Raw genomic sequence first — 22,388 nt, forward strand, 5'->3', positions numbered from 1 at the left:
GGAATGCAGCAAGGCAAATATATCATAAAACAACACGGCAGTGACCATCAGGCTTCAGCAGCTGCACTCCACACACAGGGAGAAAGCCTCACAAGCCTGGATCTGCAAAGTTGGTCATGGTCTAAGGAAACCCCTTTATTTGGAGGAGAAGAGAAGCAAGGACGTGGGACATCACCATCTCTAAGTGAGAAGGGAAAATGACTGTTAGGCTTAGCTCACCCTGCATTCTGGTAATTCATTTATAGCCTAGTGAACCCACACCAAGATATTACTAGAATAAAATCCAGACTTGCCATTTGTTCAGCAAGCTGGGAAAACAGCTGAGAACTTAACCAGAGAGGCAGTGAAGTGAGTGATAAAAGCACAGGCTCTGGTGCAAGCCAGTCTGGGTTGAAATCCTGCTCTGCCACTTGCCATCTATGTGACCTAAGATAGGTTACTTCCTATCCAGCTTATGTATTAGTAAAATGGAAACAGCACTAGCGGTTACCTCATTGTACTGTTTCTTGTCCATGTCTCTATAATAATTAGTAATCACAGCATTATGTATAGAGGGAAAAAAAGCTTTCTAAAACCTCTTTCTCCTTAAAGCTCCTTAATATAAATTTAATTATATTAGAGTGATTCCACTAGTTTAGATGTCCCCCTCTAAGGTCACTTAAATTAAAGAAAACTACTGCAGGTGTTATAACTTATTACACCTATAACTATTTTAGCACATAAGGCAATGGAGCCCTAGGGGTGATTATCATATTGCTTTTTGACTACTGGGGATTTTTTTTCAAGGAAGCAATAGGGAAATATATGTAAATTTTAAAAGAAAAGGAGATGAAGGGGGAAAAAGCTTAGAATTGCCACATCCATGTCAATATATTTAAAGAAACTGAGCTATATTTCTACTGATCTTTATTATGTCCAATAATCCATTTTGAAAAGGGTAATGAAAAACATTTTAGTTTAACTGAGTCACACTTACTTTATAGTATCTTAGACATTAGAATTTGACACAGAATTATGTCTTCCTTTATTTTCCATTTTGTTTTTTCCTTCAACAAAAGCAGTATATAATTGTTAAAAAAAAAATCTTTTTTCCAATATTTTAAAAACATATAACCTGGATAGTGAAAGGCCTCTATCAGTCCCCTATCCAACATATACACACACGCAGTCACTGTAAGGTGCTGGTGTATACTCTTCCAGAATTTTTTCCTGTACATATATAACGTATATATTAGTAATCAGCATGTTTTTAAATAGCAGGGATTCCACCACTTACCAAAATAAGCCCTGATATTAGTGACGAAGTGCCTGTCAGGGCCACGTAGAACTTCGGTGTTAATGTGTTCAAAAACATGCTCACTGAAAAACAAGAGAGAGGGAGAAGAACAGAGAATGCATGAGTATGTCATCAGTAAAACCAGCTCTCATTTTCCTTTCTGGTGAAATCATTTGTTTCTGATGACAAGAATTACTAGAATCATAGCCAAGGTTCAGCAGTACTCAGGCTCGGAATACTAGATTCAAGTTATATATCCTAAAAGAAAACAACTACATACAAGAAGAAAGAGCAGCTTTTTGTTTCTTCCTCCCAAAGCTATTGTTGTGAATGATTTTCATGGATTTACAGCCACTGAGGAGTCAAATCAAAGCTGGTTATTAAACTGTTAGAGAGGAACGGAAGGTACCCTAATATGTTTTATGGGACCCTCACATCAGTCTTTGATGAGCCAACAAGCATATTTCAACCTTAGAACAAATGAAAAATAACTATATTAAACAGTTATTAAAGATTCTAACACTATGTTTACCCCTGAAAAAGAGAGGACGAGTTAGCATGTAAGTTAGCATATATCAGTAAAATTTTTTCAGCTAACTTACAAGGTTGTCAGACTGCTCATCAAAATAATCGTATTCAATGCAGAAAAGATGAAAAATAAGCCACTAAAAATGAATGTGTATTGTCAGACACCTTCCTGACCTGCTCCTGACACTGTGCATATCAACTACACAGCTGATCTGGTTGCCCATTAAGTAAGGTCACTTATACATTTTATAAGTATATTTTAAGTCATTATTTATATCTAGAAATTGCACAAAACTTTGACTACTACCAAAACAACAACTGACCTAAAGGGTTTTTTGCATGCGTATTCACATTTCTTTACTGAATATGTTTGTGGAAGGAGATCATATCCAGTCCTGTTTTAAAATGAAGAACATTAGAAGTAGGACTTTTGGGCTTCCCTGGTGGCGCAGTGGTTGAGAGTCCGCCTGCCGATGCAGGGGACACGGGTTCGTGCCCTCATCCGGGAAGGTCCCATATGCCGCAGAGTGGCTGGGCCCGTGAGCCATGGCCGCTGAGCCTGAGCGTCCGGAGCCTGTGCTCCACAACAGGAGAGGCCACAACAGTGAGAGGCCCGCGTAGCACAAAAAAAAAAAAAAAAAGAAGTACGACTTTTATGTCATTAAGGGAAAAGGCTTTTGTATTTGTCAAAGCGAAGTCACCAGCATGAACAGAGATCAGCCCAGAAAGCAAAGTCACCAACATGAACAAAGATCCTATGCTCACTCATTCAACAAATGCTTCTCTCTGTTTATGAATGAGACTGTGGACAAAGAATGGAAGCATGATTCAGACACAGCTCCCACCCTCTAGAAGGTCAAAGTCTAGCTGGGAAACAGACAAGTAAACAAGCAATCACCAGACAGTTTTGATAAGTGCATAGAAGGGTCCTGTGCACAGAATTTTATGAAAACACATAAAAGGTATGCATCTCAGGCTGGGAGTCAGGAAGATGTCTGGGAGAGTAAGCAGGAGTTAACCAGACCAAAGTGGGCAGGAGGAGGAAAGGAGAGCAATGTGAGTGAAGGACGGGGCCTGCTTTGAGGCCCTGAGGAAACAGCACACAGCCTTTCCAGCTGGTTGCACGGGTTGAAGAGGGAAGGAGCTTGGGCTGTGGACCCTTCGCAAAGGCACAAATGTGGAAGGATGCACTAACTCCATCCTTCCTGGTTACTGGGCATGCTCTCAGTAAACCTTCTCCTCCCCAACACCCACTTTAAATGGACTGGTTTGCCGTGGCTCATGGTCTGTCATTTGCAATCACGAATCTGGACTAACACAAAGTGCTCAGTCAATAGTCACAACTTGACTAAGTGGACTCTTTCAGGGAGGTAGCGAAAAGCACAGAAGAAGCAGTCAGCGTAGGGCTGTGAGGCAAGAGGAGGTACAGTTGAGCTGAGGTGGTTATGCTTGGCCATTAAAAAAACAAAGCTTGTAATTGACAGTCTGATTCTGAGGTGCCTAAAATTCTCAAAATTCCCCTCCTCATGCTATGAATGATCCCACATTTTCCATTATTTTTAAAAAGTCACCAAAATAGAGTATTCACTTTGTTATTCTGTATTTATGAACATTCATATCTGTACCATATACTTTTCAGTAAGTTTCTGGGGACAAACTGAACATAGAATTCAACAAAATCCATTTCTAAAAGAAAGAGGAAAAGACTTGCCTGAATTTGAAGTGCTTTGGTAGCCCTGCTAACTCCCCAGCAACAAAAGCATAAAGCAATAGAGGAAAAAAGATTTTCTACTGAAAATTGCTGATCGACTGGGGACAAAAAATTATAGAATGAATCGACAAGTGAAAAAAAAGAAACTATGTGAGTTTTTTAAAGAGATAAAAATAAACATTCTATACCTTTAGTTTTACTTAAGATTATATAGCTACCATAGGTAATACAAAAATTAAAACATGCTTCTCTACTATATCCAGTTATAGAAAGCTACCAAAGTTGGGAAAGAGAATGGTGGGCATTAAAAGAAATAGAGACACAAATAGAGAATGAGAAAAGTAGAAATAGAAAACATTTAGAGAGTGGGAGGTGTTCATTTAATAACCTATTAATTTTACAGTCCTACTGGGCATTCTGGCTAACATCATTTAGACATGGCATTTAGCAATTCTGAGCACAAAAATCAACAATCAGTACTTGCCACTTGAATCCATCTATCTGTGTTTAAAGTTTATAATAAAGCAATTTTACAAATTAGAGAACTTAATGCTCACTTCAGCTCTGTGAGGTCAATATTATTATTCATCTTATTTCACAGGTGGAGGCTGGGCAAAGAGCTGAACACCGGTCATCCAGCCTCCAGAGCTCAGGCTCATGGCATCAAGGGTGCAACATGAGAACGCTGCTGAAAAGCATTAAGGAACAAAATAGCAAAAGGAAAACAGTAGTCTTTCATTAGAAAAGGAGAGGAAGCTCTAAATAAGTGATACTGAAAGATGGATGTTTTTAACACTGTACTTATTTTTATCACTGACTGTTAAAGACAAGTCCACTGGGGCTTCCCTGGTGGCGCAGTGGTTGAGAGTCCGCCTGCCGATGCAGGGGACGCGGGTTCGTGCCCCGGTCCGGGAGGATCCCACGTGCCGCAGAGCGGCTGGACCCGTGAGCCATGGCCGCTGGGCCTGCACGTCCAGAGCCTGTGCTCCGCAGCAGGAGGGGCAAAAAAGATAAGTCCACTGGGATCTTATCATCAGTGTGTGTAGCCCCAGGGTGGAAGGGCAAGAAGCCACCCCGAAGGGGAGCATCTAGTTAAAGATTCCCCCATTAAATTAGGAGGGCTGCACCCTGCAAACTGGACTGCCTGGCCTAGTTTCATCAGGGTCACTAGCAATTATTTTTGAAAATATATGAGGGCCTTATGAAGTACCTAAAAATTAGATCAGAAAACTGTGGGGTGTGTGGTTTGAAACATAAAGTGGATATTCCTGACATGTATAGACATATCGATACTATCTCCACAGGTGCTGGGGCTAAGGAAAAACAAATTCAAAAACAAACAGTAAAGACTAATCTAGCTTTGGTAAAAATAAATTATACAATGTCCTATATCAACCTGGAAACAAAAATTAATAAGTCAGAAGGCTTTTCATCCGATCCAGATGGGCACTCTAACAGGTCACTGCTTAAAGAATACTGCATCAGTTATTCAAGGGCAGCCTCAGGGACTGTGTCATCAGGCGTTCTGAAGATGCTGAACTTTAACTTGGTACAGTCTTCGCATTTAATTAATGAGTAAACAGGAAGAAATTAAGTACAGGTCTGAGAAGAAACTAGGTATGAGGGGTGGGTTAATGGATTGAAAACTCAGTGACCCCTCTGGATCACAGAAGAGAGGATGGAAGAATATAGTACAACAGGTCAACTGTGGAAAGTGAAGAATCACTCCTGTGAGCAGGGAACTAGAATACCGGAGGGCTTAATGACGAGGCACTCGGAATGGCCCTGTGAGGCCCTGTCTGTGAGGAGCCAGCCCTGTTTCTGGCCCTCGTGACAGTAAGAGCCTCCTCCCGTATCCTTCAGAGCACAAACAATTCCCAAATTAGACTCCTGGAAAAGATGTTCTGTAAAACAGAGTGAGCACATAACGCTTAAGAAGTGTTTGACTCCTTAAGATATATTCCGCCTTATTCAAGCCCTTGAAAGAAGAGGTTGGGCTTCCCTGGTGGCACAGTGGTTAAGAATCCACCTGCCAGTGCAGGAGACACGGGTTTGAGTCCTGGTCCGGGAAGATCCCACATGCCACGGAACAACTAAGCCTGTGTGCCACAACTACTGAGCCTGTGCTCTAGAGCCCATGAGTCACAACTACTGAGCCCATGCACCACAACTACTGAAACCCATGCACCTAGATCTGGTGCTCCGCAACAGGAGAAGCCACCGCAATGAGAAGCCCGCGCACCACAACAAAGAGTAACCCCCACTCGCTGCAACTAGAAAAAGCCCGCACGCAGCCACAAAGACCCAACACAACCAAATATAAATAAATAAATACAATAAAAAATAGAAAAAAAAAATTTTTTTTTTAAAAAGAAAGAGGTTAAGGCAGCATCAAAGACTTGGAGGTACTGACTAGATAGAACTGAATATGAAGTGTGATAAAGTCTACAGCACCCAAAAATATGGGTCTGCTTTGTCCTGTATTCCATTTAACACCTTGCTAAAACAGGGCATGTGAAGTAGAAAAAATTAGAAAGTTATAACAATTAGCAATCACTGAAAAGATTAGGACTAAAGTCCCTAGGAAGAAAGGTTAAAGAAACTACGTCTATTTAAGCTGGATGAAAAAAAATAATAATAATAATAAAGAGATTTTGTGTAAAAGCATTATGCCTGGGAAAGAGAGCAGGGTTAGGAGACTTCGTCTCTAAATGTGAAACCAACTGCAGCATCGAGGCCCTGGGAAAGTCCCACACCTTCCCAGAGTGGTTCTGAGGCTCACATGAAACAGGAATTCCCTCAACCCTCACAGTGAGATGCAATTTATTTGCCCAAGGAGTTGACAACTTCTACCAGAGAAGTAGATAATAAGCATCCCAGGGAAAGGAAATGTTTATCCTGTTTAATTTTACTTTTTCTTCATTTCATTTAGCTGATGATCGTTTAGGTCAATGGTCCCAACCTGAGTCTCCAGCCTAAGTGAACTTGGAAGTAGACTCTCCCTCAGTTGAGCCTGAAGATAAGATCACAGCCTGACAGACACCTTGATTACAACCTAGTGAGACCCAGCTAAACTGTGCCTGTACTCCTGACCCACAGAAGCTGTGAGATAATAAATGTGTGCTGTTTTAAGCTGCTATATCCATGATCATTTGTTACGCACCAAATGAAACTGATAGAGTCATGTAGAATTCATGGAAGTGAAAATCCATGTGGACATCCAATAACTCCAGCTAACTGCAGTGAGCCCAGAAAGGGTGTTAAGATAAGCCAACTCTATCTGCTCCAAGAGCGTCTTTCTAAACTGTTCATAAATAAAATGCAACTTCAAACTCTGCTGCCATGATAGCATGTTATTCCACATCCTGATCTGTGATTGCCTTTGCAAATCCACTAATATTAAAGTAGAAGCTCAGAGGAAACTTTTTTTAAATACGGAAACTAAGTATCTTCATTTTACCCCAGTAAATGGTCTTTTAAAAAAAAATAGGCACATTTTAAATATACAACATTTGCACGTTTCCAAAAAAAGTCAGTTTTACATCTGCAAAACTGCATCAGTTCAACGGAAGATTAAAAGCACACCAGGAGCACATTTTCTCATTTGTTGCTCCTGTTTCCCTTCTCCTTGCCCTTTACCCCTGGTCTCCTTGAGCTCTGATAAGGTCTCAAGCTTTATGCATCACAATTCCCTGGATAAATCCTGTGGCATTTATCCTTGAGAGGAAAAAGACATGGAAGTATATTTTTAGACCAGTTCTTATGGCAAGAAACCTTCATAAATCATTCTGTCTACTCTTCCCTCTACCCTTGACGTTGCCTTGGCAACTTTACAGGTATACTGTTTCTGCTTTACTGGGCATCTGGCTCTACTGAGGAGTGGAGCTGAGCACATTCTTTCTTTTCTCAGCTGTGATCTGGGAAACTATAACGAAGCAGTATTCAATCTTCATGGTTCCCTGTCCTTTGCTGGAGGGAGGCCATCTGTCAAGCCATGAAGGACTGTCCAAAGCCCAGTCACATACAAACCTCGGTAACCCAAAAGGACAAGTGAAGCAAGATCTCAGATTACCTGTTCCCTTTTATTTACAAGCAAGCTGATGTTGGGGAACTCTAGTCAAGAATAGGAGAGAGGCTTGTATAAGTCTTACATTTTTAGCTTTTTAAAACATGCTTTAATTTAGGGTTGAAGTTATGAATCTTTTTGTTTCTCATCAACTGTTTAACATTAGGAAGAAAAAAGACATATTTGCCTCTAATGGGAGAAAATCTTCCCTATATTTATTTTGCAAAGAGACAGAAGCCTTGTGGAGACATGGTCCTCCAGAGTCTGGCCTCCTCTAGCCTACAAGCATTCACTGTACCTCCATCATCCAGCATCCAGCACCCAGCATAGAGCCTGGTCCACAGGGGTACTCAATGTTTGATGAACACTGCATGCCTGCATAAGGGTAGAAGACCAGGTGATGAAGTTGTAATAACATTATCCCAGGACTTCTGATTAAAAAAACAAAAAAAACTTCCTGCATCTGGAAACATTGAGTCTTTGATGGCTCTAACCTTGTCTTCTGATCGTGTGTGTGTGTGTGTGTGTGTGTGTGTGTTTTTCTATCCCCAGAGTACCTACACAGTGTGAGATGCTTATTAGGTAGATTGAATGACCACTACTCACCAATAAATCAAGAAGGTCCAGACATACTTATACTACCCTCACACAGCAAGACCTAGGCTATGTAGAACCCTCAGAACTGAATTATTTGAGATAGCTAAGGACCTATTCTATTAAAAACCAGACGTTTTCTTTCTAAAACAATTTAACAAGGAAATCTTTACAAAATGCATTACATACTTGACTGCATCTTTAAACAAAATATTCAGAAAATATTTCAATCTTTATTTGATGGCCCTAAGTCAACAAAATTAACATAAACTACAGTACCGTGCTAGCATTCAGCAATGTTTTTAGAAACCGTTCAAGTACTCTATGTTTTTTTCCCTCCAAAATGAAGTTATCCCGGACTGTTTTCAGTCTTTCTCATACCATTGTTGTCACCTGGCATACTATTATTTGTTGTTGTTGTGTGCCTGTTTCAAACCACTTTCTCTCCTTTTTAATATGCTACTTAAAATATCTACTGTTCTTTCAAAGGCAAAAAATAACTTTGGTCATTCAATAAATATTGATGTTTAACGTATGTCCAACACTGTAAAATGCTGGGGATACAAAGATATGCAATACATAGTTCTTGTCCTCAAGGAGCTCTGGACTTTGTGGAAGACGCAGACCTGGAACCGAACTAACAGGCAATTATTCTGAGCATTACTCTGGAAATAGAAAGTTCGTACTTCTAACTCAGCCTTGGGTTAGGGTGGGGGACAGAAAGTTCATCAAGGAATGTTCCTTTGAGAAGACTGCTAAGCAGAGCCAAAGGATGTTCATTGGATCTTTGTAAAATAAGACCTGTGATCTCACATTGGTAACGCTTTGATGCTCATCTGTATGTGTTATATAAACTGGCCTTTTATTCTTAGAGCTCAGTGGTTTGAGGAGTTAAGATGACTGGATGGCTGAGTTCCAGAAAGGTCCAGTATCACTGTAGTGAGCTATAATACACACTTCGGTAGGGTGGCTGTAATCAGTGCTGTATAAGAGCACTCTCGGTGGTTCCTGTGTTCACACTGGAGGGCTCCAAAAGGCTCCTGACAGAATCTGCCATGCAAAATGTGCTTGGACTTTTCTATCATCTTGAAAAGAATATGGTCATCAGCTTCTCATTTACCCCTCATTTACTGTAAGTTATTTTTTTAAAAAGAAGCCTTAATGGTTTGATTTAGGAAAATTACATGTGGCAAAGTTCATTACTTAAAGGGTTAGAATAGATGTAACTACCTAAAAGCGTTCAAAATACTTGTGGCAATCAGGTGTCTGAACAGATCATTGTTAAATCTAAGATGCATGGAAATAACTAAGAAAGGTAAGAAGAATATAAACAAGAGTAATGAATCTAAATGAATCTAAAACATCTTTCTGGAAATGTCCTACAGTTATTAACATTAGCTAGTTCATTCATTTATCCAAAATGTACGTGGCTTATAAAAGGTACAAGACACTGAACTACACACTGGGATTGTGAAATTAAAAAAGGACAAGACTGAGACTTGGTTTTATTCTGTTAGGATTGTTGTATTTTAGGTTCTGTTCTTAGTGCTAGGGCATCACTCTTCTTTAGGGAGTGGGGTTTTCCAAGGTGTAGCCATTCTGTGGTCCTACTGAAGGCTAAGGTGTGCAGTGAGGCCTGATTTTAACAAATGGGACATTGAGATTGGTTCAAGGTGGTGGAGTAGAAGGACATGCTCTCATTCCCTCTTGCGAGAACATCCGGAATCACGACTAACTGCTGAACAATCACTGACAGGAAGACACTGGAACTCATCAGAAAAGATAGCTCACATCCAAAGACAAAGGAGAAGACACAATGAGATGGAAGGAGGGGCGCAATCACAATAAAATCAAATCCAATAATTGCTGGATGGGTGACTCACAAACTGGAGAACACTTATACCACAGATGTCCATGCACTGGAGTGAAGGTTCTAAGCCCCACATCAGGCTTTTGAACCTGAGGGTCCAACAATGGGAGGAAGAATTCCTAGAGAATTACACTTTGAAGCCTAGTGACATTTGATTGCAGGACTTCGACAGGACTGGGGGAAACAGAGACTCCACACTTGGAAGGCACACACAAAGTAGTGTGCGCATCAGGACCCAGGGGAAGGAGCAGTGACCCCAGGGGAGACTGAACCAGACCTACCTGCTATGTTGCAGGGTCTCCTGCAGAGGCAGGGGGCGGGCTGTGGCTCACTGTGGGGACAAGGACACTGGCAGAAGTTCTGGGAAGCACTCCTTGGCGTGAGCCTTACCAGAGTCCGACATTAGCCCCACCAAAGAGCCTGGGTAGGCTCCACTGTTGGGTTGCCTCAGGCCAAACAACCAACAGGGAGGCAACCCAGCCCCACCCATCAGCAGACAAGCAGATTAAAGTTTGACTGAGCTCTGCACACCATAGCAACACCCAGCTCCACCTATCACCAGTCCCTCCCATCAAGAAACTTGTACAAGGCTCTTATATAGCCTAATCCACCAGAGGGCAGACAGCAGAAGCAAGAAGAACTACACTCCTGCAGCCTGTGGAAAAAACAACACATTCACAGAAAGACAGACAAGATGAAAATGCAGAGGGCTATGTACCAAATGAAGGAAAATGATAAAACCTCAGAAAAACAACTAAGTGAAGTGGAGATAGACAACCTTCCAGAAAAGAATTCAGAGTAATGATAGTGAAGATGATCCAGGACCTCGGAAAAAGAATGGAGGCAAAGATCGAGAAGAAGCAAGAAATGTTTAATAAACACCTATGAGAATTAAATAACAAACAAACAAACATGAACAAAACAATAATTGAAATGAAAAATACACTAGAAGGAATCAATAGCAGAATAACTGAGGCAGAAGAACGGATAAGTGAACTGGAAGACAGAACGCTGGAATTCACTGCTGCGGAACAGAATAAAGAATGAAAAGAAATGAAGACAGCCTAAGAGACCTCTGGGTCAACATTAAATGCAACAACATTTGCATTATAGGGGTCTCAGAAGGAGAAGAGAGAGAGAAAGGACCCAAGAAAATATTTGAAGAGGTTATAGTCAAAAACTTCCCTAACAAGGGAAGGGAAATAGCCACCGAAGTCCAGGAAGTGCAGAGAGTCCCATACTGGATAAACCCAAGGAGAAACATGCCGAGACACATAGTAATCAAATTGGCAAAAATTAAAGACAAAGAAATTATTGAAAGCCCCAAGGGAAAAACGACAAATAACATACAAGGGAACTCCCATAAGGTTAACAGCTGATTTCTCAGCAGAAACTCTACGAGCCAGAAGGGAGTGGCATAATATATTTAAAGTGATGAAAGGGAAGAAACTACAATCAAGATTACTCTACCCAGCAAGGATCTCATTCAGATTCGGCGGAGAAATCAAAAGCTTTACAGACAAGCAAAAGCTAAGAGAATTCAGCACCACCAAACCAGCTTTACAACAAATGCTAAAGGAACTTCTCTAAGTGGGAAACACAAGAGAAAAAAAGGACCTACAAAAACAAACCCAGAAAAATTAAGAAAATGGTAATAGGAACATACATATCGATAGTCACCTTAAACGTGAATGGATTAAATGCTCCACCCAAAAGACACAGGCTCACTGAATGAATACAAAAACAAGAAGCATATATATGCTGTCTACAAGAGACCCACTTCAGACCTAGGGACACAGACAGACTGAAAGTGAGGGGATAGAAAAAGATATTCCATGCAAATGGTAATCAAAACAAAGCTGGAGTAGCAATACTCATATCAGAAAATATAGACTTTAAAAGAAAGAATGCTACAAGAGACAAGGAAGGACACTACATAATGATCAAGGGATCAATCCAAGAAGAAGATATAACAATTATAAATATATATGCACCCAACATAGGAGCAGCTCAATACATAAGGCAACTGCTAACAGCTATAAAAGAGGAAATTGACAGTAACACAATAATAGTGGGTGACTTTAACACCTCTCGTACACCAAAGGACAGATCGTCCAAACAAAATTAATAAGGAAACACAAGCCTTAAAAGACACAATAGACCAGACAGATTTAATTGATATTTAAAGGACATTCCATCCAAAAACAACAGAACACACTTCCTTCTCAGGTGCACACGGAACATTCTCCAGGATAGATCACATCTTGGGTCACAAATCCAGCCTCAGTAAATTTAAGAAAATTGAAATCATATCAAGCATCTTTTCTGACCACAACGCTAGGAGATTAGTAATCCATTACAGGGAAAAACTTAAAAAAAAAAAATGGAAGCTAAACAATACGTTACTAAATAACCAACAGATCACTGAAGAAATCAAAGAGGAAATCAAAAAATACCTAGAGACAAATGACAACGAAAACACGACGATCGAAAACCTGCTGGATGCAGCAAAAGCAGTTCTAAGAGGGAAATTTATAGCAATACAAGCCTACCTCAAGAAACAAGAAAAAATCTCAAATAAACAATCTAACCTTACACCTAAAGGAACTAGAGAAAGAAGAACAAACAAAACCCAATGTTAGCAGAAGGAAAGAAATCATAAAGATCAGAGCAGAAACAAATGAAATAGAAACAAAGAAAACAATAGCAAAGATCAATAAAACTAAAAGCTGGTTCTTTGAGAAGATAAACAAAACTGGTAAACCATTAGCCAAACTCATCAAGAAAAAGAGGGAGAGGACTCAAATCAATAAAATTAGAAATGAAAAAGGAGAAGACACCACAGACACCGCAGAAATACAAAGCATCCTAAGAGACTACTACAAGCAACTCTATGCCAATAAAATGGACAACCTGGAAGAAATGGACAAATTCTTAGAAAGGTATAACCTTCCAAGACTGAACCAGGAAGAAACAGAAAATATGAACAGACCAATCACAAGCAGTGAAACTGACACTGTGATTAAAAATCTTCCAACAAAAAAAAGTCCAGGACCGCATGCCTTCACAGGCGAATTCGATCAAACATTTAGAGAAGAGCTAACATACATCCTTCTCAAACTCTTCCAAAAAACTGCAGAGGAAGGAACACTCCCAAACGCATTCTATGAGGTCACCATCACCCTGATACCAAAACCAGACAAAGATATTACAAAAAAAGAAAATTACAGATCAATATCACTGATGAACATAGATGCAAAAATCTTCAGCAAAATACTAGCAAACAGGATCCAAAAACACATTAAAATGATCATACACCATGATCAAGTGGGATTTATCCCAGGGATGCAAACATTCTTCAATATACGCAAATCAATCAATGTGATACACCATATTAACAAATTGAAGAATAAAAACCATATGATCATCTCAGTAGATGCAGAAAAAGCTTTTGACAAAATTCAACACCTATTTATGATAAAAACTCTCCAGAAAGTGGGCACAGAGGGAACCTACCTCAACATATTAAAGGCCATATATGACAAACCCACAGCAAACATCATTCTCAATGGTGAAAAATTGAAAGCATTTCCTCTAAGATCAGGAACGAGACAGGGATGTCCACTCTCACCACTATTATTCAACATAGCTTTGGAAGTCCTAGCCATGGCAATCAGAGAAGAAAAAGAAATAAAAGGAATCCAAATTGGAAAATAAGAAGTAAAACTGTCGCTGTTTGTAGATGACATGATACTATACATAGCAAATCCTAAAGATGCCACAAGAAAACTGCTAGAGCTAATCAATGAATTTGGTAAAGCAGCAGGATACAAAATTAATGCACAGAAATCTCTTGCATTCCTATACACTAATGATGAAAAATCTGAAAGAGAAATTAAGGAAACACTCCCATTTACCACTGCAACAAAAAGAATAAAATACCTAGGAATAAATCTACCTAGGGAGACAAAAGGCCTGTATGCAGAAAACTGTAAGACACTGATGAAAGAAATTAAAGATGATACAAACCCATGGAGAGGTATACCATGCTCTTGGATTGTAAGAATCAATACTGTGAAAATGACTACACTACCCAAAGCAATCTACAGATTCAATGCAATCCCTATCAAATTATCAATGGCATTTTTTACAGAACTAGAACAAAAAATTTGTACGGAGGCATAAAAGTCCCCAAAAAGCCAAAGCAGTCTTGAGGGAAAAAACTGAGCTGGCAGAATCAGGCTCCCGGACTTCAGACTATATTACAAAGCTACAGTAATCAAGGCAATATGGTACTGGCCCAAAAACAGAAATATAGATCAATGGAACAGGATAGAAAGCCCAGAGATAAACCCATGCACCTATGGTCAACTAATCTATGACAAAGAAGGCAAGGATATACAATGGAGAAAAGACAGTCTCTTCAATAAGTGGTGCTGGGAAAACTGGACAGCTACATGTAAAAGAATGAAATTAGAACACTCCCCAACACCATACACAGAAATAAACTCAAAATGGATTCGAGACCTCAATGTAAGACCAGACACTATAAAACTCTTAGAGGAAAGCATAGGAAAAACACTCTTTGACATAAATCACAGCAAGATCTTTTTTGATCCATCTCCTAGAGTAATGGAAATAAAAGCAAAAATAAACAAATGGGACCTAACGAAAGTTAAAAGCTTTTGCAAAGCAGAGGAAACTACAAACAAGACGAAAAGACAATCCTCAGAATGGGAGAAAATATTTGCAAACAAATCAACGGACAAAGGATTAATCTCCAAAATATATAAACAGCTCATGAGCTCAATATTAAAAAAGCAAACAACCCAATGTAAAAATGGGCAGAAGACATAAATAGACATTTCTCCAAAGAAGACATACAGATGGCCAAGAAGAACATGAAAAGCTGCTCAACATCACTAATTATTAGAGAAATGCAAATTAAAACTACAGTGAGGTATCACTTCACACCAGTTAGAATGGGCATCATCAGAAAATCTACAAACAACCAATTCTGGAGAGGTTGTGGAGAAAAGGGAACCCTCTTGCACTGTGTGTGGGAATGTAAATTGATACAGCCACTATGGAGAACAGTATGGAGGTTCCTTAAAAAACTAAAAATAGAATTACCATATGACCCAGCAATCCCACTACTGGGCATATACCCAGAGAAAAGCATAATTCCAAAAGACACATGCAACCCAATGTTCATTGCAGCACTCTTTACAATAGCCAGGTCATGGAAGCAACCTAAATACCCGACAGACGAATGGATAAAGAAGGTGTGGTACATATATGCAATGGAATATTACTCAGCCATAAAAAAGGAACGAAACTGGGACATTTGTAGAGATGTGGATGAATCTAGAGACTGTCATACAGAGTGAAGTAAGTCAGAGAAAAACAAATATCGTATATTAACGCATATATGTGGAACATAGAAAAATGGTACAAATGAACTTGTCTGCAGGGCAGAAATTGAGACACAGATGTAGAGAACAAACATATGGACACCAAGGGGGGCAAGTGGTGGTGGGGGGGCTGGATGGTGGTGGTGGGATGAGTTGGGAGATTGGGATTGACATATATATACTAATATGTATAAAATGGATAACTAATAAGAACCTGCTGTATAAAAAATTAAATAAAATTTGAAAATTAAAAAACAAAAATAACGAGACTGACCTTGAGACAGGAAAATAGGATGCCCACACAAATAACACAGGACACAATATGAAACATATCAGAAGAGAGGTACAGATAAAATCTAAAGGAATAAAATATTGCTTCCAGCTATAAGGATCAGAGAAGCTTAATGAATGAGATGTCCTTCCTTCTGGGCTTTGAAAGAAGGATAAGCTTTGAGCATGAGGTTTGAGAGGAGAAAAGAGAGTGTATGGACTCCAGACAGATATTACAACACACACAAAGGAACTGGGTTGCAGTACAAGGCAGATGAGAAGCAGTGGGAGAGAATGTTGGCTCAAATGCCAAGCCGAGAAAATCAGACTTTACATCACAGACAGTGAGAACATACTCACCATTCATGAACAGAGATGTGAGCAAGACAGATGTTTCTGGGAGTAATTTAACAGTATGTAAAATGTATAGCTTTAGGAGTTACTCTAGAGGGGAGCTCCTGTAATACCACTACGGTGGGCAGTTGTGCGTATCAGATGCTGCAGACATAAATTCAACGTGATTTGGCTCTCAACAATGTGACATACAGAGTAAGATTTTAGAGAATGTTGGCAAAGTGGGGCCAACGTCAAATGGCAAGTGATTAAAGACAGTTAGTGAGTGGTAAGGGAATTATAGCAGCAAGCACGGGCTACCTCTACAGGAAGTCTGGCAGGAAAAAAAAGAAGAGAGTTTATCATTAAGTGATGTAAGTTAAAAAAATATATAAATAGCACCTTATGAGTTAGTAAGTGAACTAGGAATAAAACTCAAACCTTTATTCTACTGCAATAAGATTAGCTCGCCCAAGAAATCCAATACTGGTTCATTCTTATACCAAACTTTTAAAGATATATGGTTAATCATTAGAAATGTATCTACTTTTTCTCAGATTTTTCTTTTTATATGTCTTAAAGAATAATTAAAACAGAGTGAAGCACTTTAATTGAAATGATTCTGAACCTAACAATTACACTTATGTACATTCCTGTTTTATCACTTGGGATTAAACAACAAAACAAAAATAAATTATCTTCTATTTATTCTGATTTTTGCACTTTCTAATAATTTCCTTGCTCTGTTTTGAAACCCTCTGCTAACTTATAGCTGAAGAGTTTGCTCAAACGAAGACCATAGTTTGGGCCAGAGAAGCAACTATAGGCCACAGGGTAGTAAAATTCAAATCTGACTTTTAAGTTACGTGTTTCTTTCTATTATATTCCATTATATTAGTTCAATGATTAATCTACTTCTCTTTTGAGTGAAAAGCTGCCCCACAACAGAAGGTCTGCTGGAACCTATGTTAGGCTATTTCCTTTTGGGTGAGGATGCATAACCACAGAGTTAAAAAGCCACAGGGGAAACCACTAGACAGACCAATGTTTAGTATTCAGCTGCTCCAACTGCCTAATCCAAAATAAGCCCTTGGGTTCATTATTTTCAATTCCAGTAACTAGATTTGGCTTTGCATTTGCATCAAATGACCGGTTATTATTCCAGAGGGCACTTAAAATTATCTCCCCAGGTTCAGGGCTGGCAGCAAATTATAAGTAGTAAATCACAAATGAACCCAGCTTTAAGTCATGTCTACAGGTGGCAGTCAATGGAAACTGGAACACTGGTATTTCCAAATACTGTTAAGCCAGTTTTTTAAAAACAAATCTATTAAAAGAGGCATCTAAATTCCAGATGCCCTATGTTGTCCCTAATACAAATGCTCCCAATGCCTGTGGATGGCCTTTTATTCCCTTCCAAATCTATTCTTACTGTCTCAAATAGTTTTCAGACATGGTCAGCCCTCACTGTGTATGACCCATTCATCCATAATGTAAAAAGGCAGAAAGAAAGAAATCTGCATGTTTTAATTAGCAATTATTTAATGCCTAGTTCCTTAGGACCCAGTAGTTTACCTACAGGTGGATCGGTAGTGGTTAAAACCCAGGGTTAATGAGGCCACAGTCCTGGGTCTGAATGAGTCTGTGAACCTCATACCAAGAAATACTGTGCCACAAACTCAGAGGCCCCTCGGCCAGCTGTATTATAAATGGGTACTACCAGTTGGAGGCCAACCATCACATTACTATAAAATAGTCACATTTTAAAAGGAAAAAAATGGATTAATTTTCAAGGTTATTTTTCTAAAACATTTTTAAAAACAAAATTTTTTAAAAAAATCTCCCTCCATATCCTGCCAAAGAGAGAAAAGAAAAGAAAAACCAGCGCTCACAGCACTGCTAATGATAACCTGCACAGGCTAAGTTTTTCTTAGGAATAATTGCTAAGATAAAATCATGCAAACTGACATGCACAAAGAAATATTTAATATAACTACTCAGTAAGCAAGTACGTAAGTGATTTGCAAAAGTGCCATTTTCAGTATAAATCAGATCATTATCAGCAAGATATCTAACATCATCATTATGGGGACAAAAAAAGTGCCGTATCATGCCATACTTTTATTTTAAATGCTTATTTCACTTAAACAAAGTATAGGGAGAAGGGCTGACTAATATTTACTCAGAAGATGTACTGAAAGCTATTATGTGTCAGGCACTGTTTTAGGTGTTTAACATATATCTTTAATCATTTGATCCCCCCTCCCCACAGCCCTGCAAAGTACATTATTACCCCCATTCTCACCCAAGGACATGCAGCTATGAGCTGAAGGTTGATTTGAACATGACTCTACCAGACCCCAAAGCCTGTGCTCTTTCCCCTTGGGGGCATACCTTTCTTTGAGGTAAATGATACCATATTTGGGGAGATAAAACAGAAATGCCCAAGTTTAAAATCTGCTGTTTGAGGTTTCCAATGTTATTGCCTCTTTTGAAATGACAATGTGGCACTTGCTCCAGACCCTGTGGCTGGGCTCAGGGAGCCCTCTGGGACCTGAGAGCAAAGCACTGCCCTAAACCACAGCCTCAGGCAGGGGCACGTAGGCCGTGAGATGACTTCCTCCTGAGTTGAGGGTGAGAGGGAAGGTGGCTGATTACTGAGCCATTCATTACCACACAAACCTCATGTTAAATGACACTGACCCTTTCTCAAGACTATCATTAGCAATGAAGAATGATGTCTGCACATTCTGATGCATTCTATTCTATATTCTATTTTATTATGTATCTTGTCCATTTAAATTACTACGGGTCAAGATAAAAATCCAGAACCAGATTTTTCACAAAGAGGCAGTACCATCTAATGCTCAGGGCATAAACATGGACATTAGTAGATCTGGCTCCTTTCTCTGATTCTTTGTTAGGCACCATTCATTCTTCTTCATTTAAAATTGCAGTGTGCTGTCACTGTTTGCAGATGACACGATGCTATACATAGGAAATCCTAAAGATGCCACCAGAAAACTATTAGAGCTAATCAATGAATTTGGTAAAGCTGCAGAATACAAAATTAATGCACAGAAATCTCTTGCATTCCTATACACTAACAATGAAAGGGCAGAAAGAGAAATCAAGGAAACAATCCCATTCACCATTGCAGCAAAAAGAATAAAATACCTAGGAATAAACCTAAGGAGGCAAAAGACATGTACACAGAAAACTATAACACTAGTGAAAGAAATCAAAAATGACACAAACAGATGGAGAGATATACCATGTTCTTGGATTGGAAGAATCAATATTGTAAAAATGACTACACTACCCAAAGCAATCTACAGATTCAATGCAATCCTTATCAAATTACCAATGGCATTTTTTACAGAACTAGAACAAAAAATTTCACAATTTGTATGGAAACACAAAAGACTCCAAAAAGCCAAAGCAATCTTCAGAAAGAAAAATAGAGCTGCAGGAATCAGGCTCCCTGACTTCAGACTATACTACAAAGCTACAGTAATCAAGATAGTATGGTACTGGCACAAAAATAGAAATATAGATCAATGGAACAGGATAGAAAGCCCAGAGATAAACCCACACACCTATGGTCACCTAATCTATGACAAAGGTGTCAAAAATACACAATAGAGAAAAGGCAGCCTCTTCAATAAGTGGTGCTGGGAAAACTGGACAGCTACATGTAAAAGAATGAAATTAGAACACTCCCTAATACCATACACAAAAATAAACTCAAAATGAATTAAAGACCTAAATATAAGGCCAGACATTATAAAAGTCTTAGACTAAAACATAGGCAGAAAACTCTTTTACATAAATCACAGCAACATCTTTTTTGACACACCTCCTAGAGTAATGAAAGTTAAAACAAAAATAAACAAATGGGACCCAATGAAACTTAAAAGCTCTTGCACAGCAAAAGAAACCATAAACAAGAAGAAAAGACAACCCTAAGGATGAGAGAAAATATTTGTAAATGAAGCAATGGACAAAGGATTAATCTCCAAAATATACAAGCAGCTCATACAGCTCAACATCAAAAAAACAAACAACCCAATCAAAAAATGGGTAGAAGACCTAAATAGACATTTCTCCAAAGAAGACATACAGATGGCCAACAAACACATGAAAAGGTGCTCAACATCACTAATTATTAGAAAAATCAAAACCACCATGCGGGGCTTCCCTGGTGGCGCAGTGGTTAAGAATCTGCCTGCCAACGCAGGGAACAGGGGTTCGAGTGCTGATCTGGGAAGATCCCACATGCCGCGGAGCAACTAAGCCCGTGCGCCACAACTACTGAGCCTGCACGCCTAGAGTCCATGCTCCACAACAAGAGAAGCCACTGCACTGAGAAGCCCATGTACTGCACAAACAGTAGCCCCCGCTCGCCACAACTAGAGAAAGTCCGCATGCAGCAACAAAGACTGAACACAGACAAAAAAAGAAAATAAAAAACTGCAATGAGGTATCACCTCACACCAGTCAGAATGGCCATCATCAAAAAATCTACAAACAGTAAATGCTGGAGAAGGCGAAAAGAAAAGGGAACCCTCATACACTGTTGGTGGGAATGTAAATTGATACAGCCACTATGGAAAACAGTATGGAGGTTCCTTAAAAAACTGAAAATAGAACTACCATATGACGCAGCAATCCCACTACTGGGCAAATACCCTGAGAAAACCGTAATTCAAAAAAACACATGCACCAAAGGGCAGACAGCAGAAGCAAGAAGAACTACAATCCTGCAGCCTGTGGAACAAAAACCACATTCACAGCAAGACAAACAAGATGAAAAGGCAGAGGGCTATGTACCAGATGAAGGAACAAGATAAAACCCCAGAAAAACAACTAAATGAAGTGGAGATAGGCAACCTTCCAGAAAAAGAATTCAGAATAATGACAGTGAAGATGATACAGGACCTCAGAAAAAGAATGAAGGCAAAGATCGAGAAGATGCAAGAAATGTTTAACAAAGAACTAGTAGAGTTAAAGAACAAACTATCAGAAGTGAACAATACAATAACTGAATTTGAAAAATTCACTAGAAGGAATCAATAACAGAATAACTGAGGCAGAAGAACGGATAAGTGACCTGGAAGATAGAGTGGTGGAATTCACTGCCACAGAACAAAGAAAAAAAGATGAAAAGAAATGAAGACAGCCTAAGCGACCTCTGGGACAACATTAAATGCAACAATATTCACATTATGGGGGTCCCAAAAGGAGAAGAGAGAGAGAAAGGACCCGAGAAAATATTTGAAGAGATTATAGTCGAAAACTTCCCTAACATGGGAAAGGAAATAGCCATCGAAGTCCAGGAAGCACAGAGAGTCCCAGGCAGGATAAACCCAAGGAGAAACATGCCAAAACACATGGTAATCAAATTGGCAAAAATTAAAGACAAAGAAAAATTACTGAAAGCAACAAGGGAAAAATGACAAAAAACATACAAGGGAACTCCGTTAAGCTTAATAGCTGACTTCTCAGCAGAAACTCTACGAGCCAGAAGGGAGTGGCATAATATATTTAAAGTGATGAAAGGGAAGAACCTACAATCAAGATTACTCTACCCAGCAAGGATCTCATTCAGGTTTGGCGGAGAAATCAAAAGCTTTACAGACAAGCAAAAGCTAAGAGAATTCAGCACCACCAAACCAGCTTTACAACAAATGCTAAAGGAACTTCTCTAAATGGGAAACACAAGAGAAAAAAAGGACCTACAAAAACAAACCCAGAAAAATTAAGAAAATGGTAATAGGAACATACATATCGATAGTTACCTTAAACGTGAATGGATTAAATGCTCCAACCAAAAGACACAAGCTCACTGAATGAATACAAAAATAAGACCCATATATATGCTGTCTACAAGAGACCCACTTCAGACCTAGGGACACAGACAGACTGAAAGTGAGGGGATAGAAAAAGATATTCCATGCAAATGGAACTCAAAAGAAAGCAGGAGTAGCAATACTCATATCAGATAAAATAGACTTTAAAAGAAAGAATATTACAAAAGACAAGGAAGAACACCACATGATGATCAAGGGATCAATCCAAGAAGAAGTTACAGCAATTATAAACATATATGCACCCAACATAGGAGCACCTCAATACATAAGGAAACTGCTAACAGCTATAAAAGAGGAAATCGACAGTAACACAATAATAGTGGGGGACTTTAACACCTCACTGACACCAATGGACAGATCATCCAAACAGAAAATTAATAAGGAAACACAAGCTTTAAATGACACAATAGACCAGACAGATTTAATTGATATTTACAGACATTCCATCCAAAA

The 22,388-nt window shown here is 39.2% G+C and overlaps 1 protein-coding gene across 7 annotated transcripts in view; it reads right to left on the bottom strand.

The window, feature by feature from the left end:
* ST7 (suppression of tumorigenicity 7) overlaps positions 1-22,388 on the bottom strand; it is a 254,688-nt gene that overhangs the window by 119,823 nt on the left and 112,477 nt on the right. For 6 of the 7 annotated variants that reach the window (XM_030857624.2, XM_030857622.2, XM_030857625.3 and 3 more), the window contains exon 2: positions 1,277-1,359. In XM_030857624.2, coding sequence (XP_030713484.1) covers positions 1,277-1,359 — 83 coding nt within the window. Of the gene's footprint in view, positions 1-1,276; positions 1,360-7,879; positions 7,911-22,388 lie in introns of those variants that run through there. The other variant, XM_060305379.1, reaches the window with a different exon arrangement.

This window comes from Globicephala melas, chromosome 9 (assembly GCF_963455315.2).
Source record: "Globicephala melas chromosome 9, mGloMel1.2, whole genome shotgun sequence".
NCBI lineage: Eukaryota > Metazoa > Chordata > Mammalia > Artiodactyla > Delphinidae > Globicephala > Globicephala melas.